Source organism: Mastigoproctus giganteus, chromosome 5 (assembly GCF_048544385.1).
Source record: "Mastigoproctus giganteus isolate SK-2022 chromosome 5, ASM4854438v1, whole genome shotgun sequence".
NCBI classification, from domain to species: Eukaryota; Metazoa; Arthropoda; class Arachnida; order Uropygi; family Thelyphonidae; genus Mastigoproctus; species Mastigoproctus giganteus.
In genome coordinates this window covers 55,943,306-55,966,064 of record NC_143579.1, presented here as the reverse complement: position 1 = coordinate 55,966,064, position 22,759 = coordinate 55,943,306, and the positions used below count along the sequence as shown (strand labels likewise).

General features: G+C 37.2%; 1 protein-coding gene across 1 annotated transcript in view; it reads left to right on the top strand.

The window, feature by feature from the left end:
• Positions 1-22,759, top strand: part of LOC150085411 (attractin-like protein 1) — a 310,470-nt gene that overhangs the window by 254,112 nt on the left and 33,599 nt on the right. The window contains exon 21 of the mRNA XM_090374560.1: positions 9,187-9,391. Coding sequence (XP_090230686.1) covers positions 9,187-9,391 — 205 coding nt within the window. The remainder of the gene's footprint in view (positions 1-9,186; positions 9,392-22,759) is intronic.

Here is a 22,759-nt window from a genome sequence, read left to right as displayed (position 1 = left end):
CTGCTATGGATAAAGGGATGGTTGAGTGGGAGAAGACAGAGTGGTAATCAATGGACACTGCTCTTCGTGGACTAATGTTATTAGTGGAGTCCCTCAGGATTCAATGTTGTGTCCATTGTTGTTTTCTGTATTTATAAATGATATTGATGATGGTATATTAGGCTTAATGTCCAAGTTTGCAGACGACACAAAGGTTGGCAGAGTTATTAATGACACTAATCACAGTATGCTGCTGCAACAGGATATAAAAAAGTTGAGCAGATGGGCTGTGAGAGGTGGCAAATGAAGTTTAACATTGACAAATGTAAAGTACTACATATGGGAAGCAGTAACCCCAGAGTAATGTATCAACTCTGTGGTATTACACTGACAGTGGTAGAGAATGAAAAGGAACTGGGGGTAATTGTGCAAGCAGATATGAATTTTTCTGAGCTGTGCAGACGGTCTGCAAGAGTAGCTCATGGTGTCTTGTCAATGATATACAGGAATTTTTCTAGCAGGGATAAGGAGGTGATTATCCCCTTGTATAAGGTGATGGTCAGGCCACACCTTGAGTACTATATACAGGTCTGTAGGCCTCATTTTAAGAAGGATGTAGAGTTGTTGGAACGAGTACAGAGAAGGGCAACAAGATTAGTGAATGGAACCAAGGATTGCTCTTACGAAGAAAGGCTTAAGTTTTGCCGATTACAGTGTTTGGAGACCACGCACCTGCGAGGTGATCTGATTGAGGTGTATAAAGCCTTAAATGGTTTGAGCATGCTCAATGCTGATGGGATTCTTCCATTTGTTCAGATTACGAACCTAATGGGGCATAATTTCAAATTGAGGAAGGCCAGTTGTAGGATAGATGTGCGGAACTTTGTCTCTAGCCAGCGGGTCATTAATTGATGGAACAGAATTCCATCTTTTGTTGTGGAAGTTGATAGCCTAAATAAATTTAAGGCTGAGCTGGACAGGTATTTGGAACAAATGGAGGGGTGAAATCGGAGCTTGTTTTTTTTTTTTTTTTTTTTTGGTTGATGCTGCATAAGCTTGCATTGTGTGCCTCTACTAATGCTGATATAATGGCACAGTATTTCTAGGTACCAAGAGAATTGGAGCAGGTACGTTCTGTTTTTGCACTATATTAGTGCATGTACAAAGGGATAGGTGCCTCCGTAGCCAGGTGGGCAGGAGCAGTAGTGCGTAGCACACGCTTCTTGATTAGACCAGGGGTCGACCCTGTGACCACCAAATACGGAGGATGTGGAGGGTCAGGGTATGACCACCGCATAACCCTAGCCCAGATACAGGGTGAGGGTTGCTCTCAGGAAGGGCATCCAGCCGTAAAATTGCATGCCAAAACAATAAAAATGCTGACCCCATATATAATGGGAAAAAATGAGGACAAAAAAAATAAAAAAGTGCATGTACAAAGGGATAGTAATCACTTAAGCACCTGATGTAATACTGAAATCAAAATTTTAAATAAAAAATCATAATAGATATCCAGCCTGTTACAATATTTTTTTGTGTGTGTTTGCTTTTTTTTCTTATCCTGTCCTCCATGGCAGTTTAGATAGCATCCCATCTGCTACTTGTTTGGAAATATCTGGATTTGATTCCCATTGATGACTAGAGATGAAATTCTGAAAGTCTCTTCAAACAAGGCTCTGCCAGTCAGTTTCAGGGAGTGTTGTCCTCCTCTCTATTCCTAGGTTTTCAAGCTACATAACATGCAGCACATGAATGCACATTCCTACAGACATAACATATATTGACCACTGCAGGGATGCCATGTTATGGTTGCATGGGGAAGGATGTATTGTCTCCCGTCTTTGCTATCCCCAGCTAACAAAATGTATGCCTAATTATTAATGTTATTATTTGCATATCTTTCAATCCATTTTGACTGCATGAAATTGAAAATATTAGAGATGGAGGATTTGTGCATTTCTTCTTTTATTTTTATTTTATTTTTTTTTTTTTTCAAAACCCTAAGGTGCAGTTGTTCTGTTACAGCAGGGGCATCCAACATTTTTTTGGCAAGGGACCAAAACAGATAAAATGCTGAAAGCCATAGGTTGCATGGATTCTCGTGGGCCACAAGAACACTTCTGCACTACAAATTATGTACTTTTCTGAAATAGACTAATTTTTATTATACATTTTATATTTAGTTTCATTTTCTACATTTAATAATTAAATACAAAAATCCAACAATTATTGCATGACACTAATAATATTATTAAATATTGAGGAAGATACATAAAGAAAGCAAAAAATAAATTCACGAATGCGAATTTTATATTTAGGAGGCAAGGTGGGGGGGGGAGATGTGTCCTCAATGGGCCATGAGTTGGAGTATTGGAGTAACCTAGCAAAGAATTTATAATATTCTGGATATAAAAACTATCAGTTCTGTAATTTCAGTTTTAAAGGCTTCAGAATGAGAGATAAATACATAATCTACTGTAATATTTATGGCATACTGAAAATTGAGCTGTTTTGTTAAAAGTTGTATTTAAAATGCTCTGTGTCAACAGCCCACATACTGTTATTTTGCAAAGATATTAGTAACATAATAATCTGTGAGGATGCCTGATTGAAGTGTGTCAGGCTTTTTTAATCCACTTGGTGGAAAAACCACCTGACTTTAGAACGATTTTCTTCTGATTTGACAGAAGAAACCATATGTTTTTGTTGAGCAGCATCACCAGTGACTGACTAATTCATCCATAGTGAAAAGAAAGCTGAAAAATATCTCTGCTCTACCCAATCCAGATTGAATTAATTCCATAATTTTCAATCCCAGGTCAAAAAGGTTGACAAAAAAGCACTCAGTGAAAATGTTTAACTGATTGAGTGAACTAAGTACTGATGGCATCCTTACTCTTTCTCAGAAAACACACATAAGAGAACATAAATTGAAAGAGGTTGATTGCAGGATAGAATGCAAAAATTTGCTTTCAACAACCAGGTACTTGATTGTTGGAAAAAATTTTCATCTGGTGTTGTGGAAGTGGATTCTTTGAATAAATTTAAGGAAGAATTCAATAAATTATTAGAGGGGGGGAGAGATGACGGGTAGTATTTTTTTTTTTTTGCTGATACTGCATAAGCTTGCTTCGATTCATCATTTGCCATTACTAATATTAATAGCTAAAGCACTTTCTTTGAAGGTAAAAGTGGCTTATCTATTTAGTTTCATATAGTTTGCAATATGTGCATTTCTGGAGTAATCTGTTAATTCTTATTTTTCCTTGCTTGGAAAGTATTAAACTTTAAATTTAAAAAAAAATGTATGTGCACATGTGTTTGTATATACAGTACACCCTCGATTTAATGGACAAAAAATTTCTATCCTAAAGTCAAAATTTAGAACCTATTTATTTAATTCATGATAGCATTGCACATGAGACAGACGTGCTGAAAATTCCTTCTCATGAAATAGTAGTAGTAGTAGTAGCAGTGGCATGTGATCCAAGAAAGCAAGTGTATGAACTTATGCAGCATCAGCCAAAAAAAAAAAAAATCACACCATTCCCTCCAAATGCCTGTCCAGTTCCTCCTTAAATTTATTTAACCTATCAACTTCCACGACAGATGGAAGTTTGCTCCAGCAATTAACCACCCGCTGGCTAAAGACGAATTTCCACACATCTGTCTTTTCTTAATTTGAATTTATGCCCCCTTAGGTTCGTAATCTGAACAAGTGGAAGGATCCCATCAGAATTCAGCGTGCTCAATCCATTCAAGGCCTTATACACCTCAATCAGATCATTGTGCAGGTGCCTAGTCTCCAGCCACTGCAATTTCCAGAACTTAAGCCTCTCTTGGTAAGAGGATCCATTCCCCTCACCAATCTTGTCGCCCTTCTCTGTACACACCAAGCAGATCTACATCCTTCCTAAAATGAGGCCTCCAGACCTGTACGCAGTACTCAAGGCATGGCCTGACCATTGCCTTATACAGAGGGACAATCACCTCCTTTTCCCTGCTAGCAAAATTGCTATATATCATTGACAAAACCCCATGACCTGCCCTGGCAGCCTGTGTGCATTGCTCAGAAAACTTCATATCTGACTGCACAATTATTCCCAGGTCTTTTTCATTTTCTACCACCTTAAGTGTAGTACCACACAGTTGGTATGTTTCTCTGGGGTTACTTCTACCCATATGCAGCTTTGCATTTGTCAAGGTTAAACTTCAGTTGCCACTTCTTAGCCCATCTGCCCAAATTATCTAGATCCTGTTGCAGTAGCACACTGCCATTACTGTCATTAACAACCCTGCCAACCTTTGTATCATCTGCAAACTTCGACACTAAGCCTGATATACCTTCATAAATATCATTGATAAATATACAAAACAACAGAGGACCCAACACCGAACCCTGTGGGACTCCACTAATAACATTAGTCCACGAAGAGCAGTACCCATTAATTACCACCCTCTGTCTTCTCCCACTCAACCATCCTTTTAAATAAAGGCTGTTTTACTGCTAGGTAATGCACCTACTCACCCTAATGCTGAGAGGTTAGTTAGCGGGGATGGGAGAATTAAATGTGTTTTTCTGCCTCCTAACACTACTTCACTGATACAGCTGATGGATCAGGTGTAATTGTTGCATGTAAGAGGTTGTATAAGAAGTTTTTGGAAGAGGTGATGGTGATGGTTGTTTTGGAAGAAACAGAAGATGTAGAAGAAGTTACAAGAGGCACCAGGACACTGCAAAATTTACATGCATATGTCAGATCTGCTATTACTACCTTGGGCAATGCTTGGAAGAAGTTGTACATTGTAGAACCTGAAACAGACTTTGAGGGAGTTGAGGCATCTAATATTTGGGACACTTTTCTGAGGGCCTGCAACAAAAATGCAACTGAGAATGATGTGGAACAGTCGCCTGAAAATGATGGTGATCCAGGTTATAAAATTTTTTGTAAGGTAGAGATTGCGGAAAATGTTCTTCATAGAAAACTAGAGGATGATGATGGTGGTGACAAAGACAAAGAATCACACCTCATCTTAAATTGTCTGTTATAAGACAAACATATGGATGATGTCATACATTATATTGAATCATCATCAGATGTGCTTCCTTATTATGAACATTTTAGAGAATTTCAATTTACAGTAATAAGGAAGCAGCACCAAGGTGTAAGGCAACTGAAGCTTGATGATTTCTTCAAGACCACTTCATCAACTGGATCTGTTTCACCAGAACCCTCTACCAGCAAGGAATTAACATCTCTCCCTCCAAATGACAATTGTTTCTGACTTTGAAAATTGTGATTTTTTCAATTAAGTTAATATTAATATTGAATATAATGTATCTTTTTTTAACGTTTTTTTTTTTTTTGTATTTTTTTTTTATTCAATGGGGTTTAAGAATTTTAAAGTATTTTTTTCTCTTCTAAAATGTATTTAAATGAAAAAACTAATGTTCACATTGAAAACGACTTTGTGTGAGCTTTAAGAAAAAAGAATAATAAAAAATTGGTGGAAACACTCCATTAGTTACATTTGTATAGTTTTTGACATGTTTAATTAAAATATAGTTTGGTTCCTGTCGAAAATTTATTTTTATATTTTTAACAGATGGTTTTAGTGGCGTGTATAAATTACTCAGTGTACATTATAGTAATATTTTATTCATACTTATACATTATAATAATATTTTATTTTAAATTTATAAATATTAATAACAACATTTTATTCATAATTATACATTTTAATAAAGGTAGTTCCCGACTTTAAGAGTTAATTCGTTCCCAGCGCATGCTCGTAAAGCAAACTCATAAAGCAGGAATTTATTACCCATAGACATAATGTTAAAAATAGGGGTTACATTCTCAACATTGAAATTAGTTAGCTAATTAGTTTGTTTAAACAATGATTTGATTTATCCAAAGAAAGAAAAACATAGCCCGTTTTTTTTTTTTTAGCATTAGCAAATAAGGCCATATTGCTCTGGGGATATGCAGTTGTCATTTTCTGACCTTTCCGCATCCTCCGTATTTGGTGGTTACGGACTCAAATCCCGGTTTAATCAATAAGCATGTGCTATGCACTGCTGCTCCTGCCCACCTGGCTACAGTGGTGCCAACGTAGCCTGTAAAATCAAGCAAATTATAATAATAAAGAAATTATTTATGACTTACAAATGTTAAAAAAATGTTTATTCATCACTCGTTGATGTTTATGCGCACTCGTTGATCACTCTTTGGTTTGTTGCACAAGGAGTCATCTTCTTCAGAAATGTTTCAAGAGACATTTGTTTCCAAGATAATCTCTTTTATTTATAAATTTCACGATTGCATGCATAAGCATTTTTAACGGCACACACAAATTGCAACTAACACAATTCGCGTGGAGTAACAAGTTTACAAAACTTAAAAAAAAGGAACGAAGGGAAGATTCTGAACATTTATTTATGTTTTTTATACGATTGAAGATTTCAGTCAAGGGGAAACACATTTCACCATAATAACTTAAAAAAACCACAAAATTCCAGCTATCGGTATTTTCGTAAATGCAATAACATTGCATTTACTACCCATTTATAATTGATTGCAGTAACAGAAAAGCCCAATAAACCAGAAAGTGCATATTGTTTCATGGTAGTGACCTCCAGAAATGTGCTTTAGAAAAATATCACAAAGTAGTTCAAAATTGGTTCTTATAACAGAACATATGATAACGATGAAAGTGTAGTGCATTTTAATGATTTGAATTGGTAACTAATACAATTTACAGTATAAAAACAACCTTTTAGAGTGTTATATAGTGAAAATTTCTAACTTCTAAGGTTGTGAAATGAATTACCAAAAAAACAATGTTATTGGTTCACATTACGATATTTTCACATATGATGGTGTCTCTGGAATGGATTAATATCTTAAAGCAGGGTACACTGTATTGTATGGCTACACATGTTTGAAATGCGGTATTTATGAATGTTTAACATTCATTTTTTGCAATTAATGTTCTATTTTCGATTTTGTTGATACTTGATACTTGAAAAAAAGAAACTCGTAAAGCAGAAACTGCCTGTATATGTTTTTAAAATACATTTGATAATTTCAGTAATAGTGGACACCCCTTTCCCCAAATAGTTAAATCGAGGGCCTATTGTGTGTGTGTGTGTGTGTGTGTGTGTGTGTGTGTGTATATATATATACGGTCAAACTTAGTTATAATGAGCACGGAAATAACAAGATCACCGCTGTAATGAGAAAAAGCCATAATGATTTTAATTTACATGTATTCCCATACAGTCGCTCACTGTTGTAGCAAGCATACTACAAAGATATACCGTATAAATTTTGGTAACTATGCAAACATTCTTAATTGCTCGGGTAGTCGAAAAAATCCAATTCTTAGAATAGACAAAAATGAAAAGGGCAACTTAGCTTTTATGACACCCACATCAGATTAGCGGCCAGTTTATGATGTAGTCCTTTCAGGGACAGGGGCTATACAGTAGTGCATTGGCATTCCACTTGTCACATTACCCTATTTACAGATTGTCTTGTATTCACTGAACCATAAATTTATTTTGCGACTTCTAAGAATTTTAGAAATGGAACTTCTAAGAATTTGTATGCAGATCACTTTACTGTCATTTTAATGTAATCAGTTAGAAACAAACCTTTCCTTCAAAAACATGTCTATTAACAAAAGAAAGTGTCTCTCGATTTATGAAAATGTCGAAATTATTCATGAGTTAGAACGTAGTGCAAAAAATGTTGAAGTGTGTAAAAAGTTTTCTTTGTCCTCTTCAACAATATTGGCATTGTGGAAGAATAAACATGTTTACGTATCGGCGGCACTGGAAAAGAACATAACCGAAAAAAAAATTTTAGAAAGTGCGAGATTACAAACATCGTTGAAGCATTGCTTCATTGGTTCACTACACAAAGAAGTGCGCCCTCTGGTCTAGCACTGCCACCAGAGGGTGTGGGAATTTTGTGCAGTCAGCACAGACAGTACAGTAGACCTAGGCCCAGCTCCACGTTCATAAGGACGAGCATCAGGTGGCAGTTATCCTAGGTGATGACTGCTCTCTGGTGGCTAGGTATCCTGTATAAGGATAATAAAATCAAGTATATTAGGTGGATTTGGACAAATGTCTAGGGGCCACCAAAGACACTAATAATAATAATAAATACACAAAGAAGTGCTGGATTTTCATTAGATGGTCCGATCTTGAAGGCTGAAACGGGAAAAATTTGCTAAACAATTTGGACACTACGATTTTGTATGTAATAACAGTTGGCTGGATCGATTTAAAAACCAAATTCAAGCATATTAATACAAATAACATGTAGGTATATACTAATATTATTTTATTCTCTCTAATATTTCTTTTGTTTTTTGAATCTATCTTTTTATCAAGTTATTGAGAATTAACCATTAGAGACCATTTCAACCTGCCAAGTAACTGCATCTTTCAGGACGACTCTGCTCCTTGTCATCAGGTGAAAAGTGCAAGTAGGCACTTCTGTAGTTACTTTGGCTTCATTTTTGCATTAGAGGTTTGACAGTAATGTGTTTACATTTGTTACAGGTGAAAAAATGGTTGGAAGAACGGTCCATTGCAACTCTTAGCTGGCCAGAAAACAGCCCAGCCGGACCTGAATCCTATAGAGAACTGTTGGCATCGTGTGGAATCTGCAGTTGCCAGAAAGAAACCAAAGACCCTTCAGGAAGCCATAATTCGTGTTTGGAACCACGAACTATCAGTTGATTATCTTCAAAAATTGATCTTGTCAATGCCTCGACGGTGTGCTGCTGTCATCAGGGCAAACTAATATTTCAACTAAATATTAGTTTGCACCTGGTGAACTTTTCATTTTGTTTTCCATTTAAAATGATAAACTGAAGCAAATTGAGGGCTTCTGATAATATTTCAGCAATAATTGTCGTGTTTACCAAAAGTGTTGTATAAAGTTTGCAAATGCTCAATTTGGAAAATTTTGAGAACACCTGTCAAATATTACTTAGCTTTGCCTTAACTTAATAAATATCTTTTGTTTATATTTCTATTTGTGATGCTAGTCATTAATATAACATGCCAATGCAAAAAAGGGTTAGAAATGTGAAATTCCTAGGTGATACACTTTCTTTGAACACCAGTGTGTGTGTGTGTGTATATAAATTTATTTATTTTTATTTATTTATTTTATTTTTTCACAGTGACTAAAAAAGAGCAGATCGTCCATGAAAAGAAAGAGTGTGGAACAATAAAAATTCGATTCCCTCATAGTGAACATACTTTTGGATTGGATAATACATCATTTTTTGTATATGTATACAACTTCAGCACACCTTTTCTTTTGCAAATATCTTTTTTACAGCATAGGACATTGGATTTATTGCAGTTTTTTGTTACATTTTCAAGGTTTGTACTTAGTTTATAAAATTTCAGTACATATTAAAATGCAATATATTTATATTTGGATCCGAGTAGAAATATGGATATATGAAATGCAAAAATTTGAAAATAGTTTTAATTTCTTCTGTAATTTATACTTTTTTTGCACCTGAGTACTTTTTATTCTGTAACCTTATAGCTTTCATCATTCAAAGTATATTAGTTTCTTAGAGGTAGATGTTTCATTTTCCACACAAAAAACTTTAATCTCCAGGAAACAACTTAAACGAAATAAAAACATTCATGCAGCAGTAGGGTGGAACATTCAAAAAAAAAGATTTTTTTTTTTCAGTAGTCTACTGGGAAAATATAACTTGTAATTTCTCTTGGGATACCTTAACAGATTGCTATTAAACATTAAAGTAATTTTAACATTAACACTTCAAATTTTCAACCAGGCCAAATAGCTAAAGCTGTGTGGCCTCATTAAAATTTATAAAAAAGCACTACTTCCTTTTCCTTTTATTTATTTCTTCAGCCTGCAGAGTTTAAACTGCACAGTAAAATGCCAAGATTTTATGTATTGCACAGAAGATTGAATTCCACCATTTTAATTAAGTTTCCTTGGTATTACATTACTTTAAAACAAATGGCATCACTGAGAGAGGTTATTCTGTCATTTGTTTAAAAATGAGACTGCTCTGACAGCTTGCTTCAGGGCTTGTCATTCATCAGATAGCAGATGGTCTGTAACATTTCCCGGACAAAATGGTAAAAAAAAGTTGTGTAAGTTATCTTGCAGTATATGAAGGGTCACGTTAGAATTATAAAATAACTGAAGCTGTATAGTCTATTTGAAATTTATAAATGGCACAGGACTACTTTGTTGTCCATTTGTTTCATTGGCCCATGACTACAACCTTACCACCTTTCTGATAAGTTGCTTTGGAATTGCATCTCCCAGAGGAATGATGCCATTTGTTTGAATGTAGTGTCAGTTTTTTGTATGTGCATGCGTGAGAAAGTAAATGTGTGCAGGCATGTTTGTGTGGAGGAGAGAGAGAGAGAGAGAGAGAGAGAGAGAGAGAGAGAGAGAGAGAGAGGGAGGGAGGGAGGGAGAAACTTGTGGCTCGGCAGTGTGCTCTTGTATAAATGTGTCCCTTCTTTTTTTCTTTACCCTTGCTCCCCCTCCACTTACATTAATTTGGGGTAAAATATGTATATGTGTAAGCATGTGCTGGAGTATAGGTGCACATAAAAGTATTGACTAGAGGTGCATTCCTTCTCATTTTTTGTAAGAATATGTTCGCATCATTCTTCCACCATACCACTCATTCGTAGCCTGGGTCTAAAATGACATGTTTGCTGATGCACTTCAAGTTTTAAACACGACTTCTGAAACAGATATTGTCATATTTAAAGGTTGACACTGGATGCAGACTACATCCAAAAGCTGCCAGTGCCTTAGATATTTTGTTTTGTGTGGCCCTTTCATTTTTTCAGCTTTACATCAAGAGTACTTGTGTTCCAACATTCTTTGCATCCAGATCCCAAACTTTAACTCCTCAGTCATCACTAATAGTATTCACTCCCTAGGACTATTGCTTAGAAATGACTTAACTTTATAGAGCATATCAAATATATGTACACACTGGGTCTGCTTAAAAAAAAAAATTAAAAAATTTAGAGTACTTTCAGATATGACTTGGAGAGCAAATAATCATTCTGCTCCATCTATACAGAGCCTTAATCACATCTCATCTTGACTATGGTGCTCCTGTCCAACATAATGCCTTTAAGTTGCTCTAGGTGCTTTTGGACATCACCAGTCCATAGAGATGCCCACAAACCCCATTATAATATAAGGAAGATACTGGTTTGCTTACACTGTCAAAATACAAAGTATCCCCCCCTCACCCTAATTTGAAATGTTCTTGAACCATGGTGAGAAAATTACTATAGAAACAAATCCAAAGTATATTGGCCAGCTGGCTTTAGATTTCTTAATTTGCCACAGTTGTATGATAATTTAAAAATGTGACTGAAAATGTTGACTCTCCGTGGTCCTCTGAGATTTGAACCATGGTGTATTCTCACAAATACACCAGTGTTCAAATTTTGATTGAAAGTTGGCACAACAGTTGTCTGCAGAACTATATGCACTTAAAGAGGGCTTTGAAAATCATGCTAAAAAGCATTCAGTTTTTACTGTTCTTTAAGTGCAATTAATGCATTGAAAAAAGGATCTTATAATATTAGAAAACAGGCCTTGTGCGTAGGGTTGCATTATACCATAAAAGTTTCTTGCGACAACCGACCAACTGGTTAAGGCGCCTCCGTAGCCAGGTGGGCAGGAGCAGTAGTGCGTAGCACACTCTTCTTGATTAGACTGGGGTTCGAGCCCGTGACCATCAAATACGGAGGATGCGGAAATGTCGGAGGATGCGGAAATGTCAAGGAATGACCACCGCGTATCCCCGGAGCAATATGGCCTTAGTTGCTAATGCTCCTAAAAACCAAATAATAACAACAACAACTAACTGGTTAAAATAAATTTATTAAAATAAAAATGATATATACATAAGATAAAACAGAAATAAAATAAAATAAAAGTGTTAAAATACATAGATAGTAGCTTTCGAAGCAAAGTGCCTCTTCATCAGCTAGTCTGTGAATGGTGTACTTCAGTATATATTGATGGTTACAATAGCACAAGTCAGCTGGGCATGATCATGTGTCATGAGTCTGGTGTCGGTAAAGCAGAATTACATACACGTGATCGGCAGTGCTCATCGCACTGCAATACAGTACATTTTATAATAGGATGTAAAAATGAAGTGTACTCCCCTCGTCTGATTCATAGTACTATTATTGGTGGCTGTGTGTAGTGCTTCAAGCCATGAGCGCTGACAGTAATCACATGAACAGTCGACGATTTCAATATCCCGTTGGGAATCAAGATTGTGCTGGTCAACCCAATAATGTTCGGCGACTGCGGAGCATTCAAAATTAGCGGTTCACAGCCACCTCATGCTCAGAAACCCGACCTTTCAATCTTCTACCAGACTCACGTACATAACACCCCCCCCCCCACAATCCGGACACGTAATACGGTATGCTGAACCAATCCATAGGAAAGGAGGAACTGGTGTTTTCACCTTAGAAATAATAGATTGTAATTTCCTCCCCAGAAGTTGCGCACATCCTATATGATGGTGAGGCAAAATCCTAACAAGATGTTCCGATACGCGTGGATAATAGGGGATGTAGGCGGTAGAGATAAATTGATTGACACGAGGCGGGTTAGATTTCGTAACAAATTCATGAGCCTGAAGCTCACATCTAACTAGAACACAAGGTGGATAGCCGCAATTTAAAAGCTCCGCCCTAATTTTAGAAATCTACAATTGCCTGTCACCAGTCAAACTAGAGTGCGCCCAACTGCGGGAGAATAAAGTACGAGCAGTGCTACGTAAATGACCAGGGACGTGTGCAGAGCTATAATTGGTAAATTGGCTTGCGCACATTGACTTTCTAAAAACGGAAGTTACTAAACTCGAATCCACGCGTTGGACTAACACATACAAAAAATGAAGGGTATTATCAACTTCTATTTCAATCGTAAACTGAATGACGGGTGACTGGGAATTGAGATATTGCAGCAGCCCAGATTCTGATCCCCGGGGTACAATTGCAAAAATATCGTCAACATAACACCGGAGAGTGATAGGGATAGGTAAGTTCAAGAAAATCTGCATGGCGATATTGGCCACGATGGGACTAACAGGAGCACCCATAGCTGTGCCCTGTATTTGGCGGAACAGAGAGTCATTGAACATGATCAACCCCCCCGTTAAACACAGATTGAGAGCAATACAAATATCTGTAGAGAGCGAGGTTCTATCTCCCAATGTGGTATCCCTGCTCAAAAGATGTCTCGCGCAGGCAATAGTCTGTTGTATAGGAATAGAAGTGAACAGAGAAACCACATCAAAGAAGACCATAACGTTGCTCTCAGAAATAATAAAATCTTTAATAATACGCAGACAATGCATACTACTGGAAACAGTGTAAACAGTTCCCAACAAGGGGTGCTAATAACTTGGCAACGTGTTTAGAAAGTTCATACGTAGGTGTATGACAACAAGAAACAATGGGCCATAAAGGAACATCAGGTTTATGAATCTTTGGAAGTCCATAAAAGAGGTGGCTCTGCGAACTGCTAATTTTGAACACTCTGCAGTCGCCGAACATTATTGGGTTGAGCAGCACAATCTTGATCCTCAACGGGATATTGAAATCGTCGACTGTTCACGTGATTACTGCCAGCGCTCACGGCTTGAAGCATAGCCACCAATAATAGTACTATGAATCGGACGAGGGGAGTACACTTCATTTTTACACCCTATTATAAAATGTACTGTATTGCAGTGCGATGAGCTCTGCCGATCATCACGTGTACGTAATTCTGCTTTACCGACACCAGACTCGTGATACATGATCATGCCCTGCTGACTTGTGCTATTGTAACCATCAATATATACTGAAGTACACCACTCACAGACTAGCTGATGAAGAGGCACTTTGCTTCAAAAGCTACTATCTATGTATTTTAACGCTTTTATTATATATATTTTAACGCTTTTATCTTATTGTATTTTAATGCTTTTATCTTATTTTATTTCTGTTTTATCTTATGTATATATATCATTTTTATTTTAATAAATTTATTTTAACCAGTTAGTCGATCATTGCAAGAAACTTTGATGATAGGATCTTATAATAGCATTAGCATTAGCAGAGGCATTTGATGCAAGAAAGCAAGCTTATGCAGCATCAGCCAAAAAAAAATAAATAAATAAAATAAAATAAAAATAAATAAATAAATAAATAAAAAATAACCACTTCCATTTCACCCCTCTGTTCGTTCGAAATACCTGTCCAGCTGAGCCTTAAACTTATTTAGGCTATCAACTTCCACAACAAGGGATGGAAGTCTGTTCCACCAACCAACCACCCGCTGGCTAAAGGCAAATTTCCTCATGTCTATCCTACATCTGTCTTTCCTCAATTGGCACCTGCATAGCCAGGTGGGAAGGAGCAGCAGTGCATAGCACACGCTTCTTGATTAGACCGGGGTTCGAGCCCGTCACCACCAAATACGGTGGATGCGGAAAGGTCAGGGAATGACCACCGCATATCCCGGAGCAATATGGCCTTAGCTGCTAATGCTCCTAAAATCCAAACAACAACAACTTTCCTCAATTTGAATTTATGCCCTCTCAGGTGATTTTTCTGAGCAAGAGGAAGAATCCCATCAGCATTGAGCATGCTCAAACCATTCAAGGCTTTATACACCTCAATCACATCACCTCGCTGGTGCCTAGTCTCCAGACACTGTAATTTGCAAAACTTAAGCCTTTCTTCGTAAGAGCACCCCTTTGTTCCATTCACCAATCTTGTTCCCTTCTCTGTACTCGTTCCAGCATCCCTACATCCTTCTTGAAATGAGGCCTCCAGACCTGTATACAGTACTCTAGGTGTGGCCTGACCATTTCCTTATACAAGGGAATAATCACCTCCTTATCCCTGCTATAAAAATTCCTATATATCATCGACAATACACCATGAGCTAGCCGGGTGGGCAACGTACCTGCCTGGCAACCCAAAGGTCGCGGGTTCGATTCCTGCCTCGGACTTGGATCAAAGTACTGCAAAAAAAACCTTGGGAGGTGCACTATGGCCACAGAAGCCTATGCGCCAACAACTACCAAAAAAAAAAAAAAAAAAACACCATGAGCTACTCTTGCAGCCCATCTGCACTGCTCAGAAAACTTCATATCTGCCTGCACAACCACCCCCCAGGTCCCTTTCATTCTCTACCACTGTCAGTGTAGTACCACAGAATTGATACGTTGCTCTGGGGTTGCTGTTTCCCATATGTAGTACTTTACATTTGTCAATGTTAAACTTCATTTGCCACCTCTCAGCCCATCTGCTCAACCTTTCCAGATCCTGTTGCAGTAGCATAGTGTCAGTAGTGTCCTTGACAACCCTGCCAACCTTCGTATCGTCTGCAAACTTGGACATTAAGCTTGATATACCATCATCAATATCATTTATAAATACAGAAAACAATAATGGACCCAATACTGAACCCTGAGGGACTCCACTAATAACATTAGTCCACGATGAGCAGTGTCCATTGATAGCCACTCTCTGTCTTCTCTCCCACAACCACCCCTTTATCCACAGCAGCAATTTGCCTCCAATTTGTGCAGCAGTCTTCCATGTGCAACAGTATCAAAAACCTTTCTGAGATCCAAGTATATAATATCAAAGTTATTCCCTGCATCCAGTTCTTTTGTGACTGCATCATAGTATCCAATCAAATTGGTCAGGCAAGACTTCCCCTTAACAAAACCATGCTGTGTCTGAGCCATAACTGAAGTCTTGTCTAGATGATCCTGCAGTGCTTCTTTAACCAGTGCCTCCATTAATTTTCCGGGAACAGAAGTTAAACTAACAGGTTTATAATTACTTGTGTCGCCTTTTGATCCTCCTTTGTGAATTGGGATCACATTTGCACATCTCCAGTCCATGGGTACTTCCCCTGAGTCCAAGGAAGCTCTCATAATTATGGCTAAGGGTTTGCTTACTTCCTTTGCTGCCTCCTTTAATATTACTGGATAGATACCATCCACCCCAGGTGCCTTTCTTGTATTTATCTTCAACAATTTCTCCTCCACTTTACTCTCAGTTATTACAAAGGTCTCTAGCTTACTGCCAGAGTTGAATACACCTCTGGCATTCCCCTCGCTGAATAACTCCTCGTGTGAATGTCGATGCAAAATATTCATTTAGTTTGTTAGCTACCTGAGCAGGATCATCAACAGTTGACCCATCGATATCAAGTGGACCAATCTGATTCATCCCCTTCCTTCTAGAGTTTACATAAGTAAAGAACTCTTTGCTGTTTTTCTTTGCATCCCTTGCCAAAGATTTCTCGTAATCTGCCTTCGCCTGCCTAACCTCCTTTGTAACTTGGTTACAGATCAACTTGTATCTATCATAGGCTTCTGTGTCACGTGTTAATTTGTATGTATCCCATGCATTTTTCTTCTCTGCCATATGTCTCATTAGTTCATCTGACATCCACTTAGGCCTAAACCTTGAACAATATTTCTTAGTTGGTATGTAAAGCCTAGTAGCTTCCAAGATAAGTTCTTTGAATGCTTCCCATTTTGAATTTGCTGTTGGTAACATCATCAGTTGGTCCCACTGTATAGAATTTAAATACTGTCTCAGTCCATCGTAGTCGCCTTTACGAAAGCAATAACCCTTCCCTTTACCCCTAATGGCAGTTACCTCTTTGAGTAAATCCCACTTCAGCACACTGTGATCACTGCCACCTAGTGGTTCATTTACCTGCAGATTCTTAATGCATGAAGAATCACTACTGATAATCAAATCAAGAGTATTACTCCCTCTAGTTGCCTCCCGAACATGCTGATGTAGAAAACAGTCATCCAGTAAATCCACAAAAGCCTTGCTAGTGTGTGAGTGACCAGCCCCCAAATTCCAGTCAATATCTGGGAAATTAAAATCCCCCCATTATAAGACTCTCTGATTTACTGGCCCACTCTATTTCCCTGTACAATTTCTTATTATACTCATCAGAGTCATTAGGCCTATAGCACACTCCTACTCTCAATTTTGATCTCCCAATGCTTATGTCACACCAAACTGACTTGACACTGCACTGTCCAGCAATGTCGACTGGCTTCACTTCCTTGGATTTTATGTATTTCTTAACTAATAGCATAGCCCCTCCCTTACCAAATCAGCCAGTCCTCAGAATAGTGTTTGGAGTCAGTGACAATGTTTTTCATTATGATTTTATAAAAAAAAAAAAAAAAAAAATTACTTTTGTCATATTGGATCTGCCGTTACAAATAAAATCCATTTCTTGGCTTCTCTGTATGTAAATAATTTTAAATGTAAGTAAATAATGTAATATGCTAATTGGAGGCTAACTGCCTATCACAATAACAAATTGTGTTAAAACTGACTCAGAAAATAATTAAATATTTAAGAGGCTTGCATGATCCATGTAGCATACCATATTAGATTTACTATTAGATTGAGTCATATTAGATTTTATATTTTAGCCTATATTTTGTCTGCAAATCTCAAATAATTATATAAATGTATATTTGTGATATGCATATGATGTTTCTGTACATTTTATGTAAATAGGTAAACTTAATACACACACACAAAACAATCTTTCTAAATTACACTGAAAAAAATTAATTTTAGGAGAATGTAGTGTGTGTGTGTGTATATATATATATATATATATATAAATTTGGGCCTGGAAAAGCTTCCTTTACAGTTGGAGCTCTTTTTATGTGTTTAAAAAGTGATAGGTGTGTTCTGAAGATACAATAATGAATATTATTAGTTCTCTTTAATTCGCATTGTTAAATGCCCTTACACATTTGCCAATCACAAAAGCTGTTATGAATGGGGGGCCTTGGCAACACAACCTGTATAGGACACAAGGCTTATTTACAAACTCATTCAGAACTACCAGACATATTCCAAATTGAATTGTAGGCATTTTGAATGCAGGCGACAAGGTTTTCTTTGCATTCCACACTAAAACAGTGGTGTTTGTTACTCCACAGTTTGTGTCCTATAAAAATAAATCCAGCGCATTTAGGTCAAAGGGTAATGCCAATCTTGTCATTGGTCCACTATTCCTGACCCATTTCTCCTAGTATACCACAGTCATGTGGTTACATGTCTCCATGCTGAAGTGAGTGGACGCATCATCAGGTTGGTACATATTTGTTATTATATACCGCGGAGATGGGGGAAAACCACAGTCATGTGGTTACATGTCTCCATGCTGAAGTGAGTGGACGCATCATCAGGCTGGTACATATTTGTTATTATATACCTTGACATGGTGACCTAACTAAAATAGGTCACTGAAAACTTAAATATTACCTGGTCTTGGTGCATTATAGCCTTAGTTGCTAATGCGCCAATAAAAATCCAAACCAATCATCATGCTGGTACCTTCCACTACCTCTTAATTTTCTCGGTTACACTTACTCATTTGAAGATGTTTTTGTACTATTCCAACTACATAAAATCAACCCTTACTCAAAAAGGAAGCTTTTCTGGTGACATGTTATGAACTTTTTTACTTGTTTTGATATGTAGAACTGTTCCCATAATTTCATAATATAGAAATACGCTGTATATGCACACATGCTTGTATAAGGTATGAAACGGGTGTAAAGGCTATATAGAGATGAGCTAGAGCCACTGCAGATGCAGTTGAACACTATGACCATTAATTTTACTTTATATGAAAATATGTGTGTATGTGAAAAGAATTTTAAAAAATATAAATAAGAAAATGAGTAATAAATAGGAATATCTGAAAGAGGTATACATTATATAAAAATAATCAAGCAAAACTGGAGTGTGTATATCTATAAATATATAATGTATAATAGCTAACTAATGTGAAAACTATACACATTAATGGCCACCATAGCTGAGTGGTCAGGCACAAGGGTACATAAATACACGTGCTTTGAGTGACCAGGATTTAAACCCATGCCTGATAAATATGGTGCTGTTTCTAGGTGTTCTTTCAATCTTATGAGCTCCTGACTGTGTGTTGCCCCTAGGTATAAACAGAGAAGTTATTATTATTATTACATATCATCAATATTTAAAAGTCAAGGATTGACCTTTGTCTTTTTCAAGGGTTAGTAACTAAGAGTGAAAAGAAATGCAACAATATGTGAGTCTTCTGTTTCTCTAATATGTCTGGGTAAGTTGTATTGCACTAAAATTTAATATTTAATTTGAGATTAAACTATTTACTTTATACTTTATTTACCAAATTTTGTGACTAAACATAAAATAATATACAATCTAATTTAAAAGAATAAAAGAGAGATTGCCTCAATCTGGTCTGTAGAATAACTTCAGAACGACACTCTCCAAATATAAACGGCTAAAATAATTTTAACGAATTCTTGCACTCACAGCACCATGAATGATTCAAAATACTCGGATTGAAGGTGAAGGACCCCAAAACATATCAAACCACCCCCACGAAATTGAATGATAAAGACATTGTCAAAATTAACTAAAACAGAAGAATTGATCAAGGGATGCTAATGACCTCACACATTGTTCATTTACCACCTACCAGAATAGCATAAATTAAAACAATTTTACAAAACCTTTCTTTCCTTAAGTGGACTAGGCTTTTCAACTAACCATCTTGATCACAAGTTGGAAATAATGCAAAGTGTATGTCAAGATATTAATTGGAGATTATTTGTCTTGGTGCATGCCTATAAACGACCATGAATCCGAAATGAGATAGGCACGCGCACGTTGATAGAATTTTTGTGAATAACAATCTAATTTATTGTACCTTTAGATCACTTTGACCACAAATTGATAATTATACAGCTTCTCTTGAAAAATCAATCGTTAGAATTGATGATATACAACTGTAATGTGTATAGTTTCACATTATTTTTCACATTAGTTAGCAATTATATTACACTTTATATATTTTATACCTACTTTGTACTCTTATCAACTGGTGAAACCCATGTTTAGTCTTCAGAGAAAAGCTCCGACAGCTCCCATCTTGTCCATCATGCAGTATGATTGATGTCTTTTGAAGTTATGATGGGCATCATAGCAAGATTACACTTCCTTACAATTCAAGGTAACAGATCTAAAATGTTGTTCACAGGATGGCTGCTGGATAGGCCATCAAACTGAAACTATTGGTTTCACTCTGGGAGGCATCCAGATCATCTAATGTATAATCTCACTGCTTCTACTCTGCCAGATTGTTACTGAAGAGGAGTCTGAGTAGTGTATATGTGGTGGGCATTGTAGAGGTAACATTACATCAAGGAGCTGGGTATATTCTTGCTGTGTATACACCATATCTATCAATCTCCCAATTCCACTGATCACTCAGAACTCTTTCACTTCATCTCTTTGAAGCTAGACTTTCTCTGGTCCAGCTTTCCTAAAAGTAATGTAGTTTTCCTTGGCAATTTTAACGTTCACAACTCCAGCTGGCTTCAGTTTTCTAGTCATGTGAACCCAGCTTGTTGGGATGCTAATGACCTCACACATTGTTCATTTACCACCTACCAGAATAGCAATCCTAACCACAAACCCAACACTCTTGATTTTTTTCTCACAAACAACTCTTCCAATTATGCTGTCGAAGTGGTCTTCTAGGCATTTCAGATCACAACTTAGTGATGATCTCTTCTCCAATGGCACTTTTCTGTCGTGGCCATGCTAAGCCTTGTGTTGTCACAAGAATGCAAAATGGTTTGTTTGTTATTTGGTTTTTAGGAGCATTAGCAACTAAGGCCATATTGCGGAATATGCGGTGGTCATTCCCTGACCTTTCCGCATCCTCCGTATTTGGTGGTGATGGGCTCGAACCCCGGTCTAATCAAGAAGCGTGTGCTACGCAGTGCTGCTCCTTCCCACCTGGCTACGGAGGCGCCATGCAAAATGGAATGATCTGCAATATTTCTATTCTTCTTTTCCTTGAATTACTGTTTTCAATCTTCTGATGTCATTGTATGCTCAGATTGTGTTAGTGAAATTATTCTTGCATGGAATGAATCCTTTATTCCACACTTCACCATAAAATCTTGTCCTTTATCTAAACCTTGGTTTTCCAGTAAATGTGCTAAGGCTGCTCGAGATAATGTTTCTATCATAGTTGCCTTGCATCCAGATTACCAAGGTTATTTTCTGCCTGCAACAAAGCTCAAAACAATTGTAAAGCAGTAATTAATCAGTCCAAACTAGATTTTCAACAGGCTAAGACTCTTAGCCTTTTGAAAACCTAGTTTATGGTGAGCTGTGAATATTTTAACAATGGGCTCGCAGTTTTGCCTACTTTTTAATGTGAAACATCCTTTGGGATTCCTACTGAGTAAATGTGATCAGTCACGGAAGTGATGTCATCTTCGGCTTCCACCAGAGGCACTTCCCACGTTCACACTACTAGTCTGTGCCAAGCACTCAGTAGTAGTGTGATTAGAGCGCGTGACACATTTTTTGTGCCCAATATGATATCTGGAGTCAGCCTGGTCATCATGACCCCCCCCCCCCCCTTTACGATGATACCTGGTTACGATAGTATCTCGAGTTCTAACTTTTTAGAATTTTTGAATAGTATGACAACACAATCATACTTTCTGGAGTAAGTATATTGCAACAATCATACTTTCTGGAGTAAAGTATATTGCAACAATCATACTTCCTGAAGTAAGTATATTGCAACAATACAAGTATTTGTCATATGACTGCAACAATACAAATATTTGTCAACAATTTCTTTTTTCATCTGGAATTTTCATTACATTCCATTGTTATGGTTTTAGAAATAGACTCATACACCAACCATGAAAATATAAGAATTTTACTGTAACTAAAATATTTACAAATAAAATAAAATAAAATAAATATTTACAAAAACTGCTATTATATTAAATTAAATTATGTACATTGTAAAAAAACATTAAAACTATGATGAAATCCTTGCGATAAAATACACTAAAATAAACCGGATTAAAAGTGATAAAAACTATAAAAATCTGGAGCTTTCGGAAGCATCGGCTTCCTTCCTCAGCAGTAACAAAACTTCCTGCAGCACGTCCTTATATAACAGGCTCACAGTACTTATACACATGGTTCACTCGGCGCATGGTCTGAACTGGAAGCGGAAACAGCTCGGGAACGGTTCAAGCAAAACCGTTCATCCGTACTTAGGATGATAGTTTCAAACAGAGGATGCATACGCATGCCTCTGTCCCTATTCATAATATTGTGGTCGGATGAACAGATTCGTAGGCTCTCGATCCCCAATAACCGCATCCTCTGGGGAGATTTGATGCTGCTTCTCCCAAAAATGTTCGGCCACAGCAGACTTATTGTAATCAGCAGTTTTTATAGCATTTGCATGTTCCCCCAGACAATCTTTGAGCCGTCGTTTTGTCTCGCCCATAACATTCCCACAATCCGGGCATTTTATCCTGTATACTACTCCACTACTCAGGTCCTTTGCTATTGGGTCTTTTACCTGAGACAACACTGTGTGCAACCTCCGCCTGGGAAGCTGCACACAGCGTGTTTTATAACCCCGCAAAACTCTAGAAAGATGCTCAGTAAGGCCAGGATAGTAAGGAATATATGCGGTAGCCACAGGAACAAACGGTTCCTGACGGTTGGACTCTATTCCTCTACTAAATCTGCGGGGTTATAAAACACGCTGTGTGCAGCTTCCCGGGCGGAGGTTGCACACAG